Source organism: Arvicanthis niloticus, chromosome 4 (genome assembly GCF_011762505.2).
Source record: "Arvicanthis niloticus isolate mArvNil1 chromosome 4, mArvNil1.pat.X, whole genome shotgun sequence".
Lineage (NCBI taxonomy): Eukaryota > Metazoa > Chordata > Mammalia > Rodentia > Muridae > Arvicanthis > Arvicanthis niloticus.
In genome coordinates, this window is record NC_047661.1 from 34080194 (window position 1) to 34106270 (window position 26077).

The 26077-nt window shown below is 37.4% G+C and overlaps 1 protein-coding gene across 1 annotated transcript in view; it reads right to left on the minus strand.

The window, feature by feature from the left end:
* Positions 1-20030, minus strand: part of Slc7a11 (solute carrier family 7 member 11) — a 76506-nt gene extending 56476 nt beyond the window's left edge. The window contains exons 1-4 of the mRNA XM_034500483.2: positions 19404-20030; positions 15167-15293; positions 11860-11975; positions 3633-3758 (exon numbers count right to left, since the gene is read on the minus strand). Coding sequence (XP_034356374.1) covers positions 3633-3758; positions 11860-11975; positions 15167-15293; positions 19404-19680 — 646 coding nt within the window. The 5' untranslated portion in view covers positions 19681-20030. The remainder of the gene's footprint in view (positions 1-3632; positions 3759-11859; positions 11976-15166; positions 15294-19403) is intronic.
* Between the last annotated feature and the right edge of the window lie 6047 nt (positions 20031-26077).

Here is a 26077-nt window from a genome sequence, read left to right on the forward strand (position 1 = left end):
TTACTTATTCCAACCTTATACACAGTTGGGAGCCGAGCTTGCCTGTTCTGACTCTGTTCGTGGTCAACTCTATCTACTGATACTGTACTCAGTCTAGAACAGGATTCCCAAATGCACACATGTTGTCACCTAGACCATTTGAAAATTCCTTTGTAGATGACCGAAGGATTAAAGTGACATTTATAATGGATAATTCCATTTTTCTTGCTTGGGTGTCTTCTGTTTTAACCATGAAACTGAAGTTTTAAGACTTTGACAGAATTCTTAGACAATAACTTATGACCTGGTGAGAGGTGAAAAGAAATGTCAGCGCCTACCTCGAGTGAGGAGGCATCCACAAACACCTGCACTGCCTCCCCACATCACTGAGCCTCTCAGCCTCCTGCTCTCTATCCCTGTAGTCCCTTCCACACCTGCCTCCTAAAGCAGGTAAAGGCTGCAGACAAAATCCACTCCTGAAGCACAAGGCTTGTTCATATAAAGGTTCCCTGGAGCACAGGCATATCCACTCACATCAGAGATGTCTATAGCCAATGTCAACCAGCAGCACAGTGTAGTTAACTGGGATAAGTCATTCTACCCACAAGATTGTCTTTATAGAGATAACTCATCAACCCCGTCTTGGTCAATGCCACCATTTTTTTTCTATGAAAATGAGTAAGAGATTACACTAAACCCCAAACCAAGTTCTACCGAACACCTTCATCCATCATACTTTTTTCCCATTTTGTGAACAGTGGGGTACCTTTTGCTTTGAATCTTTGGGATAGTTTCAGAGGTTACAAAATCAGATTCATGTTAGGCAGCACAGATTAAAAATTAGACAAAAAATATGTCTGCTCTGCCATCCAAACAGCAAATGAGAATATAGGAAATGATCAAATGGTCAAATAGAAAATGATCTTGTTTAAAAATTGGCTGAACTTTATATAAGTAATAAAAGGTGGCCAAGAGGGCAGGGTGTGGATGATGTATCTACAGCACTGTCTTGTAAGTCAGATGCTAGCTATTGCTCACACCACGAGACCACCATTCCTAGTGACAGAATGTGAGGATGGGGACCAATGAGGACACAGTTCTGTCAATCAATGAATGCTGTTTTTCTCAAAGCAACCAACTTCTAAATATAGTTTTATGAAAACCTGACAGGAAGAATTCAAAATGCCCGTTTCGCTAAAATATCTATATGCCTTAATAGAAGGAAAATAAACACATTGAGATTCAGAAAAGGAACATCTGTAGGGACTGGAGAGATTGCTCAGCAGCTAAAAACATATATTAGTCTTGTAGAGATCCTGAGTTCAGTTGTCAGCATTCATGACAAGTAGCTTACAACAACCTGTCACTACAGCTTCATGGCATCTCATCTGATGCTCTCTTCTGGTCTTTGTAAGCACCTGTACTCATGTGCATATGCACACACACACACACACACACACACACACAGAGAGAGAGAGAGAGAGAGAGAGAGAGAGAGAGAGAGAGAGAGAGAGAGAGAGAGAGAGAAACTAATTTTTTTTAAAAGAAAGAAATCTCTATTGGAGATTTTTCTATAATCTGTGGTATCCTTAGCCTAACAAGACAATATCCTTCAGAGTTTAGCAATTAGTAATTAATAATAGAAAATATCTAACTGTGTAGACTAATCCACAGTTCTTCAAATGAACTCTTTTGAGAGTGTTGCAAAAGAGGAACATTGTTTTTGAACTTCAGGAATATTTTGGATATATAGTGCAGGGCTTGGGGAGATGAAAGTAACATTCAAATGGAAGTTTCAGGCCTTGTAAGCTAACACACAAAGTCCAGCTACAACTAGGATCTGATTAGAGTAGAAATAAACACACCATACACATCAGCGAAGTATTATTTTTCCTAGGGTGTCAGAGAAATGTAGAAAAACTAAATGATCATGTTATAAACTAAAATCTCAATTTCATAAAATTTTGTAATAATAAAGGAAATATGTTTGCTCTCCCATGTACTAAACTATGCTCCAAATGCAGGAATGTCCTCTGGGAATTTCTCTGTTATGTGAGAACAGTAAGAATTAAAGTGGTCCTATGAATTTCTGATACTATAAGCAATAATTGAAATATCACTCTATTATAGCTGACAGGAAAGATTTGGGAGCTTCATCATGGTCTCTTCTCTCCAGGAGTTTGTAATACAATATCAATTACCAACCATGCCCCACTTTGCACACACACATAGATGAGGGGTCAGAACCAACTACACAGTGTAACTATCTATCACATCTGGCATTACACCAAGGAAAAGCCACATAACAAGAACACTAGAGGAGCTAGTGACTCATCTTCCTCTCCTTTCCAGAAACTGAAGGGCTCCCTACAGATGACTAGAAAGTCAACTCAGGAGCTGGAGGAGCTGGGAGTATGGGCAGTTTTGTCTCAGGTCTTGGTGGAAGGGAGCAGGTGGAAAGGAGAGTGTGGTGAATTGAGACAGCAAGCCCACATCTCCTCTCATATAGACCTTCCTGTTGAAATTCTTCATTGTGTTTATTCTGGGCCTGAGATTGCTTGATTTGACAGGAGCATTTTACCAGCAGGACTCTAAGATCACCCACTAGGCTGATTAAATGGACAAGAGCAATTCCCGCTTCAAACTAGAGTGATCAAGTTCTCAAGTTGTTGTTTGGTGCCTCTATGGATAGCAATGGCTTTGCTGAACTTCGCCACTTTCTTTTGTGTTAGAGCTCTCCTCCTGCAGGGTCATTAAATTTCTCTATAGATTCCTTTGCTTGGAGCTGGCAATGTCAATGTAAACAAGAAATACCCACATACATGCCCACATGATATGTTACCTCTTTCCATAGGTTCGCTTGAATCATTCCTATTTCCTGCTGCAAATTCAGTAACCTGTTTGGGCCCGCTATCTCTTCCAACCATTTCCACTAAATCTAAGGAAGCACATATACCATTTACTAGGGCCAACCATACACTATGACATCATCACTCAAATTCTTATTGTATTAAATAAGAAGCTCAATGACAAATCCAAAAGCTACAGCATTTCTTCAGAAATGCAAGTTTTACATAGAAAATAATGTAACAATAAAAGCCAAGTTTTTGCAATGTTTTATGTTCATATAAGGATCTTGATTTTAGGAAGGCTATTTGACTACTCTTCTGTGGATAGCAATCTCATAATGAAGAAATACAAACGAAAGAAATCAAGAATTATCAGTCATCCTCCATTATATTTCCAGAAATATTTTTATCTTTCATATTTGTTTCTACTATTGAAAAGTTCTGGAGTGCAAACAAAGGATATGTTGATCTGTACTTAAAGGTAAATAGCAAATTTATTTTGGTTTGGATTTGCTTTTGTTTTTGCTTTTCACTTTGGAGTTGACTCCAAGCCATTTATACCAAGGGAATTCACAGACACCTTATTTTAGTTGCTCGATCTAGTCTTAATTCTCTTGCTGCCATTCAACTATAAATACCAACTCATCCTCGATGTAGCCTTTCAAATCAATTAGATGACAGTACAGAGTTTAAGTTCCACAAGCAAAGACTAATTAAAGATTCTGCTAGACAAGCAAAAGTCGGTGTTAGAAGAGACCAGAAGCAGATACGCAGTTTAAAATGCATTTCCTTTTCAGTCCATACCTTTAATTAGCTGTATAACTCCAGGGACTATAATTATCAGAATTGCTGTGAGCTTGCAAAAGGTTAGGAAAATCTGGATCCGGGCACTCCAGCTGACACTCGTGCTATTTAGGACCATCACCACAGCTGCAAACAAACAGACACAGTTACAAAAGGCAAAGCCCCATGAGTACAACGATGCCTTAGGTCCTTGTCAGTCGAAATGTGATCCATAAACCTGCAGGGCTGGAATGAACTACCAGAACTTAAGAAGTACAGAATCCCAGGATCTGCCCAGATCCAGGCTCTCTTGCGTTAAAGACGGCTCTCTGAGAGACATTCAAGCCGGAGAAGGTTAGATAAAACTCTGCATAGTCAGAGTACCTCTTTTATTCTTTACACATTGGTAACAATGAACATACACTGGTGTGCAATAACAATAAAGTCAAATATCTTGGTCCTGAAGTCATCCAGTGGTCAGGATGGTGCTGAGTTTGACTCAGGAAGGGGTAAGAAGTGCTATGTCTGAGATCCTATTCTTCACCTTCAGGACCAGCCCTACTCAGTACTATTCTTGGAATTCCTGATTTCCAACTAGATAATGAGGGGTGAGTTTTAATCTACCCTCCAAGTATTAGTTTCCAACATATGCTTGCTATTTAAACATGAGGTCTTGGGACTTTTCAGCTTAGGATGCACAGTGGGTCTGAAGCCAGAAGACTTTCCTCTTAAGATATTGTTGACAGTTTCCTAAGCAGCCACCCCAGTCCACATCAAAGACAGAACATTCTGGCAATGCCAATAATTGCCAATAATTTTTTCCTGGCCCAGGTAGCTAACTAATGTATTTTTGTTGAATGAATGACTGAATAAATTAATTAATGAATGAACTTGGTTCTCAAAAATATTGAGATTAATATTTTAATCTCAATAATAATAATTAACTCAGTTAATAATTAACTGGGTAATTAAAAATATTAAGGCACAGTTTTAATGGTGGTATTCTAGGCTTTCATTTTCTTCTCTTATGGACTGTTCAGGGTTATTCTGCACAGTGAATTTCAACTTTATGTTCTTGTCAAAAACATAGGCACAGTATAGCCCCAAACAGCAGCTATTTCATTCCTGATATTTAAGGGCTTCACTAATAAACTTTAGTTTAATAAAGATGTATTCTCCCTTAAAAAGATTTTTAAATGAATAAAATTATTTCTCATGAAATTAAAAGAAACACCAGCAGAATTCTTACCATTTGAATTAGAATTATGCAGAGTCAGGAGTTGTCACTGTGCTTCCCTTGTATAATATAATCTATAAGCTCAATTTTATAATTAGGAATTGGTGAGACATTATTATTATATAATAACTAATGTGAAAATTAAAACAATCTATACCCAAATGGTACCTAATTAATATACACTCTTTCAATGGTTTTGGATAGCCATCTAAAATCAATATACAGTCAGTCTTGCATCAGATGAAACGGTGTTTATGATATGCCACTGAGCCACAGTGGTGTAAAGAGTCATTGATGGATGCATGGGGAGATGATGAAGTCTAAAACAGAGGAAAGGAGACTGTCAGGAGAAATATTTATAGAATAATATCAGGGGCTGGAGAAATAGCTCAGTGGTTAAGAGTACCACCAGCTCAGCTGTTCTTCCAGAGTCACTGAATTCAATTCCCACATGGTGGCTCACAACCATAATGTGATCTCATGCCCTCTTCTGGAACTCAGGTGTACAATGCAGATAGAGCATTCATGTACATAAAATAAATAGATAAGCCTTAAAAACATAAAATATCAAGAACCTATAGATGACAGAACATCAAAATGCTTCAACTTTGAAATTTAGTTTACAGCAATATTTCAACAAATTTGGGGGAGGATAGTACTTTAGTGTCTATGGGCAAAGCAGTTCAGTCTGTCACAAACTTTCACGAATTAACACTTCACATGCTCTATGCAGATGAACTTACCACAGTGTATATACCAAAATAACACAATTTTATTTGCCAAAAATACCTCAGTAAAGGTAGACATTTTAATAAGTAAGAATGGTAACTTAAGTCTTATTGAAACAAAGTGTGTGAGGGGTCAGAAGTCCCCACTGAAAGAGAAATAGGAGAAAGGAATAAAGTATGTCAAAGCAATAATGATGAGAATAGTCAGTCAGAAAGGCCTGGGATAAGGAGGGGGCATAATTCAACTATATTTGAAACTGAACACACAAAGGAATAACTAGATCTCCTGTCAGAGCTCAAAGGCATGAGTTTAACAGAAATGATGAAAAACGAAATAGTTTCTGTCTCTAATACACACAGAGATGTTGCATATAGAAAATAGTCAAATACAACCCTTCTTCTCTGCAAGTTATCTAATGAGTAACTATTTCTCTAGGCAAGTGACCGTGTGGCTCATCACATGAGAATGATGACTGTTTTAATTAAAGAGGTCCAACTTTGACATAAAAGTGAAAAAAAAAAAAAAAAAAAAAAAAAACCCTTGGCATTGGTTGTCATCAGCAACAAAGAAACACTGTGTTTGCCGTATTTCAAGTAATCCAGAGTAGAAAAGAAGCCCTAAGAGGAGAAAGGAGAAGAAGAAAGAGGGAAAGAAAGGAAGCAGACATAGGGCACATGAAAAAATATTCTCATTTGAGGAACACCTGACCATGTGCATATTTGAAGAAAAAGGGTTTATTGTCCTCATAAGAAAGCAAATGTTTGCTGTCCACTGAAACAGGAAGAACAGTGATGATCTGGAATATTTCTCTGTATTTTCTAAACTTTAAAAGACAAATGGAAGACAAAAGTCAAACAAGCATCATGAATCCTTCCACTTTGCATTTTCCCTTAGCTAAGGAAAGAAGTCATAGTAAGACTGGCTTTCCTCAAAGCTTTCTCCAAACTCCACTTTTTTTTTTTTTTCCTGAGCATCTAGTATCTCTCTCATTAGTAGGTTTGCCATATTGCAGTAGGTTCACCTCAGTGACCCAGAGGTAACTACAGCTTAGCAAGTAAGGAGGCTGCCTATGGGGAAGCCAGGAGAGATTCTCCATCCTGTGTCTGAGCAGTGGAATTTAAATGTGCCTAAGAGAGTTATCCAACAATATTCAATAGGGTCTTGATGTTCGGTAAACACAGGAGCATTCTGAGCTTCTGACATAAACCATATATCTAAATTCTTAAATACACACACCATCTACCCATATCTTAATAATAAGATGTCTGTGCCAGTGCTCTGGCCCAAATCATCTTTTAAGTAACCATTCACTTCACTCATGGGGAAAAAATTGTTTTTTGTTTACTTCAAACTTTTACCAAAATGAAAATTCAGAAATAAGTGGACTTTATTTACTTACTTAAGATGCAGTTTCCTAGAAACGAAAATGTAGCAGGGAATGCTATATCCACAAATTCTAGAAAGAAGAAGCCCATTTTTGAAAGGAGTTGTATTTTAAAAAGATGTTTAGGAGAATCTTAAGAGACTGGTGCTGTGGTTTAAGGACTACCAAGTATTTCTTTCTGCACATGAAATCATTCACCGCTGTCTTTCATTTTGAAGAGAGATGTTACAGATTATTGGGTAGTCTCTCAGATTCATATTCTTTCCGACTTCCGTCTTTGGAGTGCTTCGTGCTAAACTGATAAAACATACAGATGGTATATTTGAATGGCACATGATGAGATAAAGCTGGTGCCTCCACTTCTCTCTGCAGCCGCTGCTGGGTTGCTTTATCTTTCAGCATCCATTTCCTGGACACACTGATTTCAAAGAGAACCTTTAGAAGGCAGAGGGCCAACTCTGTATCATTGATCTCGATGTTAGGAATAGACACAGACAGCACTACATAAATGTAAACTATTATCTTCTGTCAGATATTGTGCAAAGACATCCATGGATAATGTTTGCCATTCCTCACATTTCTATGACATGGTTGCTATTATCAGGTGTGTGTTTCAGAGGAACAGGGAAAACTCCAGCTTCTGTTTAACTTGCCCATGTTAATATACAGGCAGTAAGTATTAAGATAAGATTAGAAGGACACCAGTAGGCTAAGTCTGGAGCTCAAGCCTTTACCATCAGCTTACAGATGAAACAATAAGGAAATAGCTCAAAAGGAATGTGTGAGCTCACTGATACAACCAGTTTCCTGACATCTTGTGACTTCTCTTTTTCTTAGTTCTCAGGGAGTGTTCATGTCTGACTTAGGATCTCAGGGCACTTGAATTCCACTTTTTATGGACAATCCTGAAGGATATGGTTGCCCTTCCTCGGCACCCGTATATCTTGTTGTGTGTATCTATCAAAGATTCAGCTTTATTTTGTTGTAATTTAGCTAATGGAGGGAAGAAGTAAAAATACCTAAGTTTCAAATTTAATGAGATACACACATATATACACTATGATTGAATTGCCAACACAGACCAATCATATATTTTCAATACAATTTGAAGGCTCCAGAAAAACAGAAACAACAGTAATATATTTGCAGAATTGGCTGGGCTGATTTGAGTTCGTCTTTCTCTGTCTGTGTGTGTTTTCATGTGTTTGCACAGTGCATGCAGGTGTGCATGTGTATACACACATTAAGAGACCAGATATAGTTTAGTTGTTGACCGACCATCTTTCTCAGTTGTTCTCCACATTATTTTGGAGATAGGATCTTTCAATGAACCCAGAGCTCATTGACTTGGTCCTGAAGGTCTTCCAGTCTCTAACAGTCCTGGGATTACAGGCTGAGGGTAGGTCTTTATGCTTGCTTAGCAGACACTTTACCTCCTGAACCAACTCTTCAGCCCCTAGCTATTTTTCACAATGAAATATAAATGCCATTTTCTTTGTTCCTCTTGATTACTCCCACAAAGGTTAATGCTGTGCAATATGACTGTATCGCTGTAAAGTTAACCAGCAAAGGATATGAGGCTCAGAGAGATGCGCTGAGGAATGGCATAGGTAGATGTCATAACACAAGAAGAAAGTACTTTTATAATATTCCACTTGAGGATATTTTTCTTTAAGGTTCATATTCCTCTTGAAAATATGCTTCTTTAGGGTTCAGCTTTAGAGACCAGAACAATAGACTCAACATTTTAAATACTGAATATGTGTCTCCGTTCCTTCAAACTATAAGAGCCATAAAGCATGTTATCTTCCATAGAAGGTTATTGATCATGTTAGAATTCAGCTTAGAGACACAAGCCAAAGTCAACTTATAAGATTTTCCAGTTACACTTTGACATACCTAATATTTTTACTAAAATGGACAGAATTTTGGATAAACACAAGTGTCTCATGCTTATCATTGGCCAGAAGTGGGGTTCTTTGAAAAAAGAGGGTAAGTTAGCATTTAGATAAATCCTGCCCCCCACTCTGCAGATATCTTTCAAAGGGTCTGTTAATATTTTACAAAATTTGAAACTCTTTTGAAGTTTGACCTTTTTCTATACTAAACTGGAGACTTAAATTCCTCATTTCCCTCAAGGAACTCAGGGAAGTAATTTATGCAATTAAACTCTTACTTTCTACATCTCCACAACCTTTTCCTGTAACAGGCAAAACACCACCTATGTTCACTTTGAAGAATAAAGTATGGGAGATATTTGCCCCCAGGTAAATTTCTCTTTCTCCATCCCCTCCGCCCTGTTGTTCCATTAAAGCTAAATTCCTTTTAAAGGCCATTTGACTTTTCCAATTAATCCATTGCCTTCAATTATTTCCCCCTGAGACATGAGAATATTCCTGTTTCTCTTTCAGTACTTCTGAGCTTAGGAATTTGTTCCCTGATCAGGATCTATAGCTTATATCAGAATTTACAAACTAATATTTATAGCTTGTGGCAAAAATAAAACAAGACATAAAGGGTCCATCAAGCCTCCAGGCTCTTCTCTACCCATCCCTCCACCAAACTGCAAATGTGAGCCCAAGCACAGCTTAGTGACCTTTCTTAAAATTGCTTTAAAGGATTTTTTTTTTTTAGGGGGTGATTTAACATTTTGAATTTCACAAAATACTAATGTCTCCTTTAAAAAAAGGCTAAAAAACAAAAAGTTGGGTTTAATAAGAGAATCATCCAGACTTTCAAAGCTAAATTACAAATATATCTTCATTATTCATCTAATATCTTGATCAAAGCAGGTAAAAATTACAGCTTTGCAAATATCTTCATAGCAGATAAAAATTGCGGTTTTGTAAATATCCCCATATCAGGGTTTGCTTTAAGATCTTTGGTTATGCCTTTTAGTTAGTAGTATGTATTGTTAGTCTATGGAGTTCTTTAAAATACTCCTTTTCTCTTCTCAGTCTTCATAAAACAACTGTGATGTGACATGGTCTCACTCAGGGAAAGAGAACATGGCAGATGTAAAAATGGCTGTTAGTCCAACCCTTTTGCGCAACACCAGAGTCATCAAGAGCGTCCCATGTGCTTGATGGGGCTCTTCAAAATCTTAAAACTCTGATATAATTTTATATTTCTACAGTCATTCAAGATACACTGGTATTTCATAAGCATTTTATAAATCGATAAAACAGAACCATAAATAAGTTTAACAAATCGCACAACCAAGAAACCAGGACTCTTTATTCCAACTCCAGGTTGTAGGTCTCCAGGGAATTATAACCGTTGTGGGAGATGATTCAGCACATAAAAGCTCGTGGCACCAGTTCTAACATCTTGTCTAGCAGACTGTATTTTTTGGCCACACATCTCCCTTCTTCCTGAGTACTGAAGCCACCTGAAACTTCAGTTTAACAGGTCACAAACTGCAAGTACTTTTACTACAATAAAAAGAAAATCCTTAGACTTCCCCATATAAAGTCAACCAGTAATAGACAGCTACTAAGCACAAACAGCAAGACTAGAGGTGTAGCCTTGTAGAGGTCCCTGGTCTCCAGGGAATTCTGGTGACATTTCTCCACAGAAGTATAAATATTCATCACTAGCCCTGCATTCTTAATAAGTCCGTCATCATCACAAATACTCTATATACGACTGAGTCCTCACAGCCTCCACAACACTGGTATAATTATCTCAGGAGAATACTGAGATACAGAGGAAGTGAGGTCATTTGTCCCTAGGTGTTCCTAGGTCCATGGAATTTTAACTGCCCAGAACTCTAAAATGTCTACGCTGAGTCATTTCCTTTGTCTTTCTAGAGATATCACAGAATAACTGCGTTTAGGATTTATCTATTTAGTGCAGACATCCATGTCTGCCATACCAGAGATGTCTTTATGTACAATCACTAGTACTTTGTTACAGCACTTTGTTACAGACTAGCCCCTGGGCCATTCATGTCAAACGTGAATCGATCATTGTGTTATTCTTGTAAGCCACTGTGAAGCAACTCTCTAACCAGTCTTCTTGTGTGTGCAATTCAGTTATTCCTGTGTAGCACTTCTGAGATTGTTAAGCGTAGTTAGCCATCATCATATGACTCAGACAACAACAGCTCAACCAGCAATTATTACCCTATTCCATGAGATTCCAGAGTGTTACAGGAAATGACCATCAGATGTGACTCTGTATCACTATGTAATCTTGTACATGTTCCTCTTTTTCATTTTCTCTGTTTCTTTAACTTTTAAAAATCTATGCCCATTAATAAATAATAAAGTGAACAACTTCCTAATTTGTAGCCCATAGAGAAATCTTCTAGCTGAGAAAGGCTACTGACTATCAAATCTTCAGGGAAAAAAAATCTTATTATAGGTGGAAATAGGTAGAGAAAATGGTAACCCTAAGGGTGACAACTAATATCACTGTAAACTACACAAACACAACACATACATCCAACATGTAAACTTAACCCCAGCACAATTCATGAGTAATAATTCAACATGTTAAGGTAATTTCCAACACACACACACAAAAAAAACAAACAATTCCTCAGAATAGTTCTTCATCCTGAACAGTGCTTTCTGATGCACAGTCTATTTAATGTTTTACCAAGGAAGCAGTTTGGGTTTGTCTGCTTTAAGAAATCAGTCATCACATCTGTTGATCAAGTGTACAGTTGGAATACATTGTAATAGCAGAGGCCACTTCAAACCTTGTGTTCCTCCTGTCTCTATTTTCCAACACAGATTGGGAACTGTAAGAAAAAAAACCAAAAAACAAAAAACAACAACAACCAAACAACCCACCACAATTTGGGAGATGCCACGCAGACTCTAAAGAAAATTTGCCTCCAGTCACTTTGTTACATTGCTTGTCTTTTCTGTTACAGCTCTAATACTCACTGATGCCCACAGCTGTTACGAGCTTGATTGCAAGTTCAGGAATTTCACATTGAATAAAAAATGGTTCCAGAATGTAGCGTCCAAATGCCAGGGATATCACAGCAGTAGCTCCAGGGCTGAGAGAGAGTATATTTAGGTTAACTACAGGATACAATAAATAACATTTTTGCTGATCTTTAGATCTTAGTATCTAACATGTGGAACATATTTAACATGAAAGTCTATCATGTTTAGAGCTTCATATTTCATTAAGTTGCTGTACACTCCAAATGCAATATTGTCTACACTAAGAAGGGCTAATTTAAAAAAAAAAAAAAAAACAAAGAAAAAGAAACTTTTGTTGAAAATTAGTAGTAAGAAATGTTTATCCCAACATGTCTAAATATTTAATATTGATTCTTAATTTTTTAGTAAAAAGAAATCTCAAAACCAAGTGAGTAGTATTAATTTCTTAAGAATATTTATTTAGAGAGAACCACAGAATAAGAAGACAAAAATCAGCCTGAGAAGATAGCAATCCAGACGACAATAAGTCATACCACTTGAGTTCTTCAAAGGGAAAAAAGGAATATTCCATTTCATCTTAAATATGAGGGCATATTCTTGCCACACACAAGGAAATCCACAAAATTGCTTAACATCCCAAGCAAGCGTTCCTTTCAGCTTCTCTTCCTTATTGTGGTTAACACCTAGGCCTGATCCCTGGATCACCAGAGACCAACCCATATCACCTGTCTCCAACCTTGATCTCCTACCTCCAGTCAAAACCACAAACACTGTAACTTTCCTCTCTCCCCATTTCTTTACATTTCTTTAGTTTGGAGACTCCCGCCTCCAAAGGGGATGTTTTGCTATTCTCTATCATTTATAGAAGTCTTTGATTTCTAAACCTAAATCTGGTAGCATCATTTCCGTATCCTTAAAACATGTTCTGACCGTGGTCAGTCCTTGCACACACAAGCTTCCCAAGAACAACTGAATCACTTCTGCCTAGAGCCGTTTCATATAGCTACTTTTTGTACTTAATATCTAGTTTTAGTCTTGGTCCAGAGAAGTGACTCCAACCTTCCCTTTGTGCAAGCATCCTTTTACACAGCACCAAGCCTGTCCCCTCCACACTGTTTATTACACTAGGGTTTTTATTCTAGTTAAGGTGATCCCCAGATAGTAACCCCATCCTTCTGCTTGACTTTGAAGTCTGTGGAAACAACACTGTGTCCACCCCCCAATTAGAATGTTATCCCAGTGCAATGGCAAGCACAGCATCTGTTACGGTAGAAACTCAATAAGTATCGAACATCATGTGACTACATGACCTCAACTTTAAAGTCCCCATCATGTTCTGTTGGGTGACTTTGCTTGGATTAGTTTTGCAGATTATTTATGGCACTACTGACTTAATTTGGAAGTATAATTTTAATGAGAAGCATTTATATATCATGGATATTACTTTCAGATATCATGAGAAGAAATTAATTTATATCCTAGGGAATGATGTCCTTCATGTAATTTGCTATTTTGCTAGTTTGAAAGACTATCCTAGGGAATACAAATGTATTCAAAAGTTTCTAGGATTTTTTTTTAGGTAACTTGCATACACACACACACACACACACACACACACACACACACACCATAGAACAGTTCTTTCAAAATTAAGGTGCATCTGATTATCAGCTGTTTAGGAGCATAAATTATGGCTCATTCCAATTTAGATCTCTTTATCTTGCTGTTTGCCACTCAGCAGCAATTTGTGGAAAGATAAATTAATGAATGGGTACCATATCTGTCCAGTGCAAATGGAATGATCATGCTGTCATAGCAACACTGAACAATTAGCTAAAGTTACACCACAAATGCATGGATGAAGATGGGGTAAAGATGAAGGACATGAGTCTGGGAAGCTCAATAGCCTGACAGGCCAGCATTCTACAGAAGTGTTCTTATTTCTATGCTGTGTATGTTACATTCAAAATAACATAATCTTGAATTTCCTAATACTTGTTAAGAAGGAATTAGTATCTAAAATACACAGGGTACTGATGTAAATAGTATGAAAGCCATAAAAGGTGTAAGACCTGTTCTCACATACTTGAAATGCTTATAATTCTAATAGGAAAATACTAATAGGTAGCTAAAGTATTGCTATAGAAGGTGTTGAATTCAATTTCAAGTTATTTGTAGAGGCCATTTTTGTTTTTTGTTTTTTTTTTTTTCAGAAGAATTAAGACATTGAGAGATGAAAAAGTACCACAAACTAGGGATAAACCAGAAATTATGTATATTATATGTATTATATAATATGCACATACAAAATAAACTTTGAAGAGTACATATGATTACAATGACAGAGAGAAGTACAGAAGTACATCCCAGATAGAGAAATCTTAGGAAAGTCAAAAGACAAAAACAAACTCTTTTTATTATCATTTAACACTAATAATTTCGAAGCAACAATGAACTGTTGTTACCAATGAAGCCTGCACTACTCTGACCGTAACAATTGTTCCTGTTAGCAGATACTTCAAGCTCTGCCTGTCACTTCTGTTAGTGACAGAATGAAAACATAGCTGATATTTTAGTACTCTGAGTCTTCTGTTTACAGGAGAGCAAGGTTCCCTAATGATTTCTAATGAATCCTGTGATCGCAAAGTGCAAATCACATCCCTCAGAGCACAAAACACCTGTGACACAAACTGTACATGTGACATCACAGACTCCTCACAATGTTGAGGGAAATTTGCTATTCAGAGTGACTTGGCGCTATTTTGTGCCAAGAGAATCAGGAAGGGAGACAGAGCCTTACAGCAGTACAATCAAACAATTTTTGCAACTGCAAATCGTCGGTTTGTTTAATGTGAGGAAATGAATCACTCATTCTGAGTTAACTTGATTTTTTTTTTCACTATTTGTAAAGCATAAGACTTGATAATACACTAAGCTGTTTGGCACAGACATTTCTTAGTCACAAAAGTAAAGTTAAATGTCCTGATGACATAATCAACAATAAAAAAACAAAAACACCTTTAATTCCTAACACATTATATCGTGTCTGGTCAATCCAAGGTGTGATTTATCAACGTGAATTTTGAAGATTCCCCTCATCTCAGATAAATGCCTTTTCTAGAAAAACATATATCTATAAAAAAGATGGAGTTTAAAGAAAATTTTTTATGCCTTAGGGTCTGTATTTTTTTCAACAAAATCACATGACACACATTTGTAATTAGTTAAAACAGTCAAGATGATTCAGGAAAGTGATGAAATGAATAGGTTTATTGTCCCTTAATTGTTTCCATATCCTTACCGTATTACGAGCAGTTCCACCCAGACTCGAACAAAAGCTAGCAAAGGACCAAAGACCTCCAGAATGTATGTGTAATGACCACCAGATTTCTTTATGCTCGTACCCAACTCAGCATAGGACAGGGCTCCTGTGAAAGGTGATAATAAAAAGGCACAAAATTGACACAGCATCAAGTAGTCTTGTGATAGAATCAACACATCATTGTTTGGGTTGTATGCTCTGTGGCTACTTCCTTTGGTTAGAATGACCTTCTTCATGGGAATAATTGTCATCTCCTGAGACATACCAAGTTCCTCTTTTAACTTCCTCACACTTGAGACCTGACTCAAACTAATAAAAAAAAAAAACAAAAAAAACGAAAACGCCAAGAACTGGAAAGATGGCTCAGCAGTTAAGAACACTATCTTCTCTTCCAGAAGACTCAATTCCCACCATCCACATGGGGACTCACAACCATCTGTATCTCCAGTGCCAGGTGATCCAATGCCCTCCTCTGGCCTCCCTGGGCACCAGACATGTGCAAGCAAAACATCCATACACATAAAAGATAACTAACATTAACTGAAAAAAAAAATGTAAGAAAAGAAATTTTGTTTGAAATGGTACCTACAAACATGATTCAGAATTTGTGGTCAGAAACCAGAGAGGAAAGGGAAAAGAGATGTCAGCCATCAATGATACTGACCTATTATTTAAATAACAACACCATCTTATACTAAGACAAGCTATTCACTCAAACTGATCTCACTATGGTGTTTTAATAAATTTTAATAAATAATGTTTCTGTGGCAAATTAAAATACAGGTTATCTGTTCTTTGGGAAAGAAGAGACTACATGATGTGTGAGACTTCAGTTAATTTGTGCAATATACTTTATCAGCAAAATGAATCTTGACTTGATTGTTCTGTTCCTAGAAATGGTTATTCTGGATGTTTTTAAAAAGTACACCCAGGCAGTTAAAAACAATGATTCTTTTAAAAAGAAATTCCATAATCTACAGTCATGTATGTAATGAAAATCAATTATTAATTAAAATGTGAGTGTTTTAAAATAGCACTAGTATAAGATTGGGAAAGTTATATTTAAACTCTCCAAACCCTAAGTTTCACACCCATTGAGGTGAAAACATGAATTTTCATCTTATTAAAGCATTCTGGATGTAAAGGTGGGAAGGTGAACCACAGATAGGACTGACTCTGACACAGCAAACACACCACATGATATTACTTTACTTACCAATAGCTTCATAGTTAATTAGGAAGGTCATGAAAAATGAATCTTAATTTCATCTAAAAGTCAATCAGTCAATCAAACAGCTAATCAATCAAACACCTGTGTCTACATCACTTAGTGCTCAATGGTAACAGGGTTTCTGCCCAAGCACCTCAAGAGGCTCCACATGTGCAAAGTAATTACTGATCAGTAGTGTCCCCTGCAGAATGCTCAAAATAAACATAATTTCAAAAATTAGAGAAACCTGAGTAGCACTTTGTCAGGCTCACCTGGAGCATTTTTTTTAAAAGAGTGAACAAATGAGAAAAGATACTACGACCACATCCCAGACTCATCTTCTGAGACAAGACTCCATCTAAAAGAACAATGCAAGCAATTCTGCTTTCCAATGTTCCAGATACTAAAGTGGTAAAATTACAGATAGCCACTGAAGTACTTCATTAACTTAGACCTAATGACAACTAGCAAACTTTTTTTCTTTTTGGAAAAAAAAAAATGGTCATCATGTTGGTAGGTTGTCCAGAAAAGCAACCAATATAACCTTGTTATTGGAAAGACTCTTAAAAACCTTGGAATTTACTGTCAAGGAATCAATGCCCAGACCTCTGTACACTTTGCCCTAGATATAAATTGAGTTCTGGGGGGGAATGGAATTTTCATTTAAAGTTCTCAAGCTCCATAACTATATGCCCAGATGAAAAGAAGTTCAAAGCAGGCTATAAAAGTCCATGTGTTGACCTCAGTGCTCAAAAAGTTGTAAACCAAACACAGATGCTGCTCCCCTTCCAGAGAGGGGTGACCTTGCCCCCAAAACATGGTAGATTCTAAACACCAGTCAGTGGGAACTGTATGTACCACATATAACCTAGGCACCATCCTATACACTTGTCTGGAGCTAGACAACATCATCCTACAAAAGTTCATTTTATAACCGTTAAGATATATCAAATAATTTATTGAATAAGAATTACTGTCACCTACTGCTGTAAGTTTTTTTTTTTTAAAGCTATCACATGCTGAACTGTCTTAAGTTGGGGACCATCCACGTTCACATTCTTGACTTGAAAATACCTAGACCCTTGAGTTCTAGAGCTTTAATCAAAAAAGAATTTTCTCCTTATATTTTTCTTTGCTTCTTATTTGTAAAGACTTGGTGTTCAAACGCTCCCAGTAATTTAAGTAGCAGTAACATGAGAGAGCATCTCTGAAGTTGGCAGTCAAACTTCCACTCCAGGTTACACATACCCCCTTAGCTCTGTAGTTTCCTGAGCTCCCACCAAAGATGGCAGACTCATGTATAGGCATATTTTCACAGTACAAGTCAGTGTGCCTTTAACTAGCTCAACATTCCAAGTATTTTATTTTACAGCATGTGAATAAGCATTGATTGTGCGTGTGAAAAAATCAAATCACACAGTGAGAGCTGCCTGTGTGTAAGTATGCAAAGTTCAAGGAACTGGTTGTAATTTTTCTGATTAGATATTGATTTATTCTAAATATATCAAGTACTGTAAGATGCTTAAAGCCTGAGGGTACACGGTCTTTTAAGATCAACAATTGAGTTTCTTCTTGCTTATCTGGACCTGCATATGCCAGAACCACTTTAATACTAATAATGATAAGGATTCTGTTGAAGTTTTTAATAACTGTATTACTCCAAAGAATGAAGAAAAGGGACAGGTATCACCAAAACATTCCATAAAGCATAATCTATTCACATAAATGATGTTGCCAAGTTCTCCAGGCTCTTAATAGACTTTTCATAGACTTTTCTCTTCATAGACTTTTCTATAGCAAGACTGCTTTGAAAATTCTCTGAAATGCCTCCTTCCTAAAAGCAAGTATTTGAGTTCTCTAGGTAGGAAACTTTCCCCAATCAGTGATGTAAAGTGTCATAAGACCTGAGCTGAAAGAACGAATGGAACTAGAGTTAACGCTTGGTCCCGGAGGAACTTGGTTCTGGGTTAACAAAGTAACTTTCAAGTGTCAGCTACTTTGGAACCAAAGTATTGCCCCATAATATAAACCAAATTTTAAAATAATTGACCATTCACAGGTTTCTGTGACCTTTACAATGAACTTAGGAGAGTTTTATCTTGCTTTGCCCTCCTGATCAAGGACCAATTATTTCCTCTGCAATATTAATCCTCAACCCAGAGAGACATAAATTTTGAAGAGAAAATAAAATACTAAGCATAATAATACCAGTTCTGGTCAGATGAACTTTTTTGAATGGGCCGAGAAAGTATCTGTTTCCCCAGAGACCTAGTAAAATACAGATGAAGAAAACAGATCCTCCGGGCAAGGAGGGAAGACTGACACCCAAGTGAAGTTTGCAAACTAATACTGAGAAAATTTTTTTAAGGCATTAAGAAAAAAGCAAAGGAGAAAAAAGCTCAAGCCTTAGCCCTTGTACCGTTTACTGAGACGGAGTCACATCCAGTACATATCTTCCCAAGGACTTTCAAAAGCATAATATTAGGAACAGACAAGCCCATGAATTAAAAATATTAAAAAGGGCAAAGAGTACCACCCATTTATTTAGCTAATAAAAGGCCCGTGACACTGTTCTGAACGTTCAGTTTTGCGTGTAAATAGGCCACGCCGGCTGCACCTCACAGGTGTTTGACCCAGCGAGCCAGCTGCCAAAACTCTGCTCTAAGCAAGCCTCACAAAACCCAAGCCCTCTGCACGGAAGGCTTGCTTGGTTTTCTGGGTCATCAAAGTTACTTTTTTGCTCTCAGCAAACCAGAAAAAAAGTCAAAGAGGAGTCTGACTCGGGCAGGAAAGGAGAGTATAGCCTGCAGGAAGGAATCTGAGAGGATTCAGTCTTGTGCCAACAGTGGACGGTGTGTTTGGGTAGTGCACATACCTGAACAACAACAACAAAAATTCAAAATATTTCCTGTAGTATTTGCCCATTCATTTACTCCTCAGAAATAACTCTTCGATTTCCCAGAGAGCCACACAGCCACACCCCCAGCAGAGAAGAAGCACACTCACCAAAAAGTGACAGTACTCCACAGGCAGACCAGAAAACCAGGGACATGCCCACGCTGCCCGTGTTCTGGAGTATGCCTTTGGGGGAGATGAAGATGCCTGATCCGATGACGGTGCCGATGATGATGGAGACCCCCCTCAGCAAAGTGATCTTCTTTTTCAGAACCACCTTCTCCTGCCCAGGTGGCTCTTGGTCCCCCATGGAGGGCAGCCTCCCGCTCACATTGCCCTGCAGGTAACCTCCTTTGGAGATGGTGGCCACAACTGGCTTTCTGACCATGGCAGTGTCACACCAGAGGAGGGGGGGGATGAAAAAGAAAACAGAGGGGGGAAAAACAAAAGAAAACAAAACAAAAATAAAACTTTCAACTTGTTTCTCTAGAGGTGACTGATCACTGTTCGGTCTTGACTTCCCCTTTGCTATCACGGACTGGCTCTGCACTATCGTGTCCACAGGTGAAAACTCAGAGGTGTGTTTCAGCCGTCGCGGCTATATAATTACTCCTCTTAGTCCTCGGAGCACCTGTATGGCACCCGCTCCAGGGGCAGTCAGTCAGCTGCAGCCGCGGCGGCTGCTGCCCTATCATTACACACCAGCTCAGCTTCCTCGTGGGCTCGTATTTAAGCTACCGCCTGTCACACCAACTTACTGGGCTGCATGATGATGCAAATTCTCCAGGTTTGCATCAGCCACATGAGAAAGCTCCAGCTTGAGAAAGCGCCAACATTACTCAGCTTTTTTTTTTTTTTTTTTTTTTTTAACAGTAGCAGTGTGTTGCTCAACGGATCCAAAGCATTTCCCAGAACAAAGCATACACTTAAAGAGGGGCTTAGCCAATCCAGAAGAAGTAAACAGGGAACTGAGAATAGACATTGTCCCGGTGACTTTAAGCAGCTCCGCTCTCAGAGAGAAAAGAAATTGGAAAATGAAACAGAAAACAATTACTTCGTTTTAAGGAGTTGCTTCTTAACTTTAACGCGTGCATAAAAATGTTGTATTCACAGCTGTTTTGACAATAGAAAGTGCCTCAGGGCTTCTCTGTTTGCAACAGCAAAGTTTATACTTCATAATTTGTATTCGACTTACTTCCCGGTGTTTCCTAGCAACACTGTCAAATCTAATATTTACAAAGCTAGAAAGTTTCTGCACACTAGAGCCGTGGCTACGTACAGCTCCGCATGAACAGACACAATTATTTCTTAAGACCTATATAACACACTGCTGTTTAAGATCGTCATCTGAATTTGAGAAGTTGAAAGATCATAGTGACTGCAGAAAATAGTCTTTTTCTGATTCTTGTCAGCACAGCGTGATTTACTGAATTCAGTAGAGGACTCCGTCTTCATTTGCAAGTTGCTCCATCAAATTAAAAAGTCTCTTCTTTGAATCTTAGGCAATACTTATAATTGCATGAAGGCACGCGTAGCGCCAAAGCTTGAGAAGGGAGTCACATTATAATAGCTGGAGAAAATGAGGAGAGTATAGGACATATTGGTTTGGATCTATAAGCTATTCTGATTATAATTTAGAATGTATTAAAATCAACAGGTACTAAGTTTTAGTGTGACTGTATCAGAGTGTTCAGGTCCATTTCATAAAGCTAAAAGAATGTGTTTTTACAGAAGGAAATAATGAAATCTTGAGGAGATGGACATGTTTAATCTGATTTAGCATTCTACAATGCACACATGTACTGAAACCTAACACCCTATCCATATACACAATTTTAATTTTTGTCTGTCAGTTAAAAAGACATTTAAACAAAGTATATTAAAACTTACATTGAACATTTTTTTAAAAAAATATTAAACACACTTGAAACTGTTTGCTTCTAACCAAGTGTCTTATAAAAAAAAAAAAAAACAAACACCAAAAGAAAAAGCATCTCAACTACCAGCCTTGGCTCTGGGTCTCTGTGGTTTGAATTTAATGAGAAGAATCCCATGCCATCATTATCCTGAAGCTATGTTCAGACCCATGATTAAATATGCTTTTGAATCTCGGAATAAAAACAACAAACAGAGAATCTCTGTGGAAGCAAAGTTGGCTGGAGGGAGGAGGGGAAAGAAGCTAGGGGAGGGGGTGAAGGATTAGGAGGTGATGGAGGCAGGAAATAACTTGGAAAGGAATCATGGAAAATGCCAGAGCTTTTCTGTTAGGTCCTTATCTGAGAAAATGCCATGACATAATTGCCTTATCAGACTAATAATGGAGGTCACATGACTTCCCTTTTATATGACCTACACAAATTCTGTATAATTTGCTTTGGATCTACCAATCATCATTTGTATAAAGCCAAATTAATACCATTTTTAGCTGTTAGGTATTCCAAAAACTCATAAATGGGGAATGTTCCTTACTCAATCCTGTACAGATTCCTCAACAGGAAAATGGAGAACTCCCCATCCCCCGCCCCATTCCATTTTCCTGTTCTTGCTCAAATGTCCACTCACATAATTCTCCTGATTAATGAGCATAAGCAGGACTCTCCCTTCTTCATTCCATTTCTCCTGTTCTTGAGCGAACTTCCACTCACATAATTCTCCCGATTAATGAGCACAAGCAAGGAGCAGGAAGCTTTTGTTTCCTCAAAGGGGAACAGTAATTCCAAAGAAATAAAAGTTTAAAGTGAAGCACAAAGACCCTAGGCAACAGTGCCCAGCCCGACCATGGCACTACACTTTGATGACTAAAAGCCTAGTTGGATGAGTAAGACTGGGCACTATTAAGAGAGGATGTTGGAAATATTTTAAAGGAGAAATAATGTTCTTCCAATTCTAAATAACATTCTCCTCCTGGGCAATTTTGATAAGAATTTATGGAGAAAAATATTCTGAAATTATACTAATAACCAAGAAGGTCGTACTATACTGTCTGAGACTAAGATTCCAACTTTCTTCAAAACTGCACACAGCTAATAAAAACCTTAGAACATCTCTTTGAACCACCTACAAATTTACAAAAAATTACAGGTTTCAAAGAAAATATTGAATTACCTTTAATGTTAACATGTCTTTATAATCACCGGTGTTAACCTTATAATCTTAGAATTGGTTGGTCTTCAAGTATGTGTACGTCATAAAAACAAATTTAAATCAAACACACTTACTTATCTTCCTTCTGCCTTCAGTCTTATTTTGAGCATTTTAGAGATTGTTCATGTACACATACTTAATGTTTACTATGTTCAAGGAATGACCTCAGTTCCCTAAAAGAATGTGATATGCTGTGTTCGGTAACATGTTATGCTAAAGGTATCAGCCCCATGTGTATAAATGTGGCTGTATAATTTAGGTGTGGCCAAACGCATAGTTATTTTTCCAAATGCAGCTCATCAGACTGAGACCTGAGCTGAGCTATTTCTAATTAGAACTAGAGTTACCCTTTCTTATTTGATGGCGGTTGTAATGACAGGGGTCATCAAACAACTGGTAGACCTCTCTCTGGCTATGTGGAAAAGGTCCCCATAAAGATACTTAGTGTTAGTATCATAGCACTGTCATCACATCAGTATCACATCAGTGCCAAGAAGGTCAGACTGGTGCTGAACCCTGAAGATCTTCCATTGAGCTTATCAGCTACTGGGGTTCCTTAATAGGAATGCTGACTGGCACTGCATGTATATATCAGTCACACATGTGAAGCATCTAGAAGCAGGTTATACCATATGATAGCCATTAGCTAGCTACATGTAGTTACCAGTTTCTGCAAATGTGTTTTAAATTTAAAGTTGTATGAGATGACTCCCATAAGAAAGAGATTATATGCTTGGTGAAAACTTAGAGAGTCTTCAATATAAAATAGACGAGACATATATTTTATTTGTTATGTTTGAAACAAGATCATTCTTGCTCTTTCAAAGAGTAAAAACTATGGATAGCAAGCAGAGAAAAATGCTCACCTAATTTTATGCATCTCACCATAGTGCAGAAGCTAACAGGTTTTTTTTTTCCTCCAAGTAGCCAAGTAATGAACAATTTAGGCTTCATGTTAATTTTTGGTCTCTGTACAGTGTTTTTCACCTATGTATATAAGTGTGTGTTACAACCCTTTTAAAATAGTAACACTCATTATTAGCTTCTGTATGGTTTTCCAGCTGTTTGTCCAGCAGCATCCTGTCTGCAGTCAGAATGAAGCAAGACAAAACCATTGCAATGGCTCATAGTAGGGAATTTTTACAAATACAGTTTTATTAAAATATACCCATAGCCACTTAATAATCTATTTCTAAAACTCCTTTCACATCACAGCAGCATGGCTGGACCACTGCAAAAGAGATGAGTGGTCCCCAGAACGGATATGCTCATTGCCTCTAACTTAAGAACAAACATAGGAACTGACCAGCATTTGTATTTACCATTTTGTTCTTCTAATACCCATCCTTCTGTGTTTATTGCACTCAAAGGGATGTATGCTCCAGACTTGATTCATTAAAACCATCCTTCCCTCTACCTGAAATTCTATCCCTTAACCCACTTATATTGTTCACACACCTCAACAGTTACAATACATTTATATTCACCAGTTTTCTCTTCATTAGATTGGGTGCTCCCTGATACGGAACTGAGTTCACAGTTCTGTGGCGTCCTGAAATGCTTAGTCTGCTATGGAGTAGAAATCACTGAGTACATCCTATAATCATTAATCTCAGTACTACAAGCAACACAAGGATGTGTCTATAATGTAAAAGGAAAAGGTGGAACTCAGGGGCAGAGCAGGGAAACGAAAGAGCTACCTCATGATTGGTCACTGGTCATGCTAAAAGGTAGATGTATAACATACAGAAATGAATTCTGTAACTATAGCGGAATATTGCTTAAAGGTTTGGATATAAACCAGGGAAGGCACAAAAATCACACTGGTTTCTCCAAGGGGAAAAAAAGAACTCAATTTGCCTAGGGGATGATAAAAAGCAAGGACGCTGTTTATTTCTTAATGTTTTCAGAATACCGTGTTCTTACTGACTGATAACATGGAAACAGAGCATGATGCAAAAACACCAAGCTAAAGTAAGACAAAATAACATAAAGCTAAGAAATAATCAAAGTGTTTTCTAAGGTTTTTTAATAGGAGAAAAGAGAGATGAGGCATTAATTCCTTAGATTATCTGGTAAATTATTTGTGTTAACAAAGGATGAAAAAACACTAAATGAAAAGTAAAATGAAAGAGGACAGAGGAATAGAAGATGAGGAGAAAGGAGAAAAATGGGGCAAGGGTCGAGAAGAAAGGAGGGAAGGAGGGAGGGAGAAGAGAAGGAAGGGGAAACAAGAAGGAAGGAAGAAAAGAATAAGAGAGAAGGAAAAGAGAGAGGAAGGATAGAAGAGTGTGAGAGAAAAAGAGATGGAGGAGAGTGGAAGGAAGAGAGAGGGGAAGAGATGGGAGAACAGAAGGAAAGGGGAAAAAAGAACAAGAAACCAAGCAAAGAAATTCATGATTCTTAAGCCATAGAAAAAAATCTCAATAATTCTAAATTATAATCAGAAAAGTTGAAAAAAAGAGGTTAGAAAAAAGAAAATCAAGTTTTTAAATAAGTAAGAATCCAAATATATAAATCATATATCAGTATAGTTACATGAGTTAAATTCACCCATAGTTTTTTTTAAAAAAAATTCATCCAAGGTCTAAATACAAAATAAAAAATATAAAATTAAAACATGACATTTAGATAACTTTGTCAAAAAATTGTGAAGGCTGAAAGAGTCTTTGGTCAGATAAACATCTTTATGCATTGAAGAACGCAGGTTCAGAGGCTAAAAACCAAACATGATGTAATTACAGGGAAAGTGGATGTGTAATAACTTCTGCACAATTCCTTAAATTTCCCTCAAATTCATTAAATTAATGAGAAAAACAGTTATGGCTTGTAACAAAGTTCTTGATCCACATCTCTTCTCCCTCTTCCTCCTCCTTTTCTTCCTCCTCCTCCTCTTTTTCCTCCTCCTCCTCCTGTCCTCCTCTTTCTCCTCCTCTAATTTATGGTCTACTTTTCACTATCATATCTTAGGTCTTCCTGAGGATGAGCTTAGACTATTGAGGCAACTATTCCTGTGGGAGTAGACCTTCAAAATAGCTAGGAATAGACATCCCTAGAAGAATAGTGACAAGGATTCCCTGATCTGAGATTGTGAAAGCCTAACACTACTGAACAGAGGTAAAACCGAAGGCGTAGCTTAACTTGTAACATTCATCCTACAACATCACACTACTGAAATAGTGCTTTCACCCACTCTTGCTCCTCCTGACTCCTTCATTCCTATATAGTGTTCCTGGATGTGTTTCTTTATCAAATCTTTTGCATATGACTCCTCATCGCATCATCTTTTCTTAAAGAACCCAGATCAAGAAAGTGCTATTGGAGTTGTCTAAAATGCAACCTCTAAAGAAAGGAACTCAGGTTTACTCACCTGCTGGCCCATCCCACAAAGGACTGTTGCCATCTCTTGATCGGCTGAGGTGTTAATCACAATCCTAATCCAAATCCAAAAGCAAAGGAAATATTGTCAAAAGTACAATGACATTATAGCAGCTTATTTTAAAATTGAAAGATCGCCTACTTGTTAGTATAGGTAAATTTATGAAATATAATGTATATTTTATTAACTAATGAAAGAAGGCTGAAAACTGCATGTCTACATGCATATGACTATGTATAATCTCTACATCAATGAGGTACTA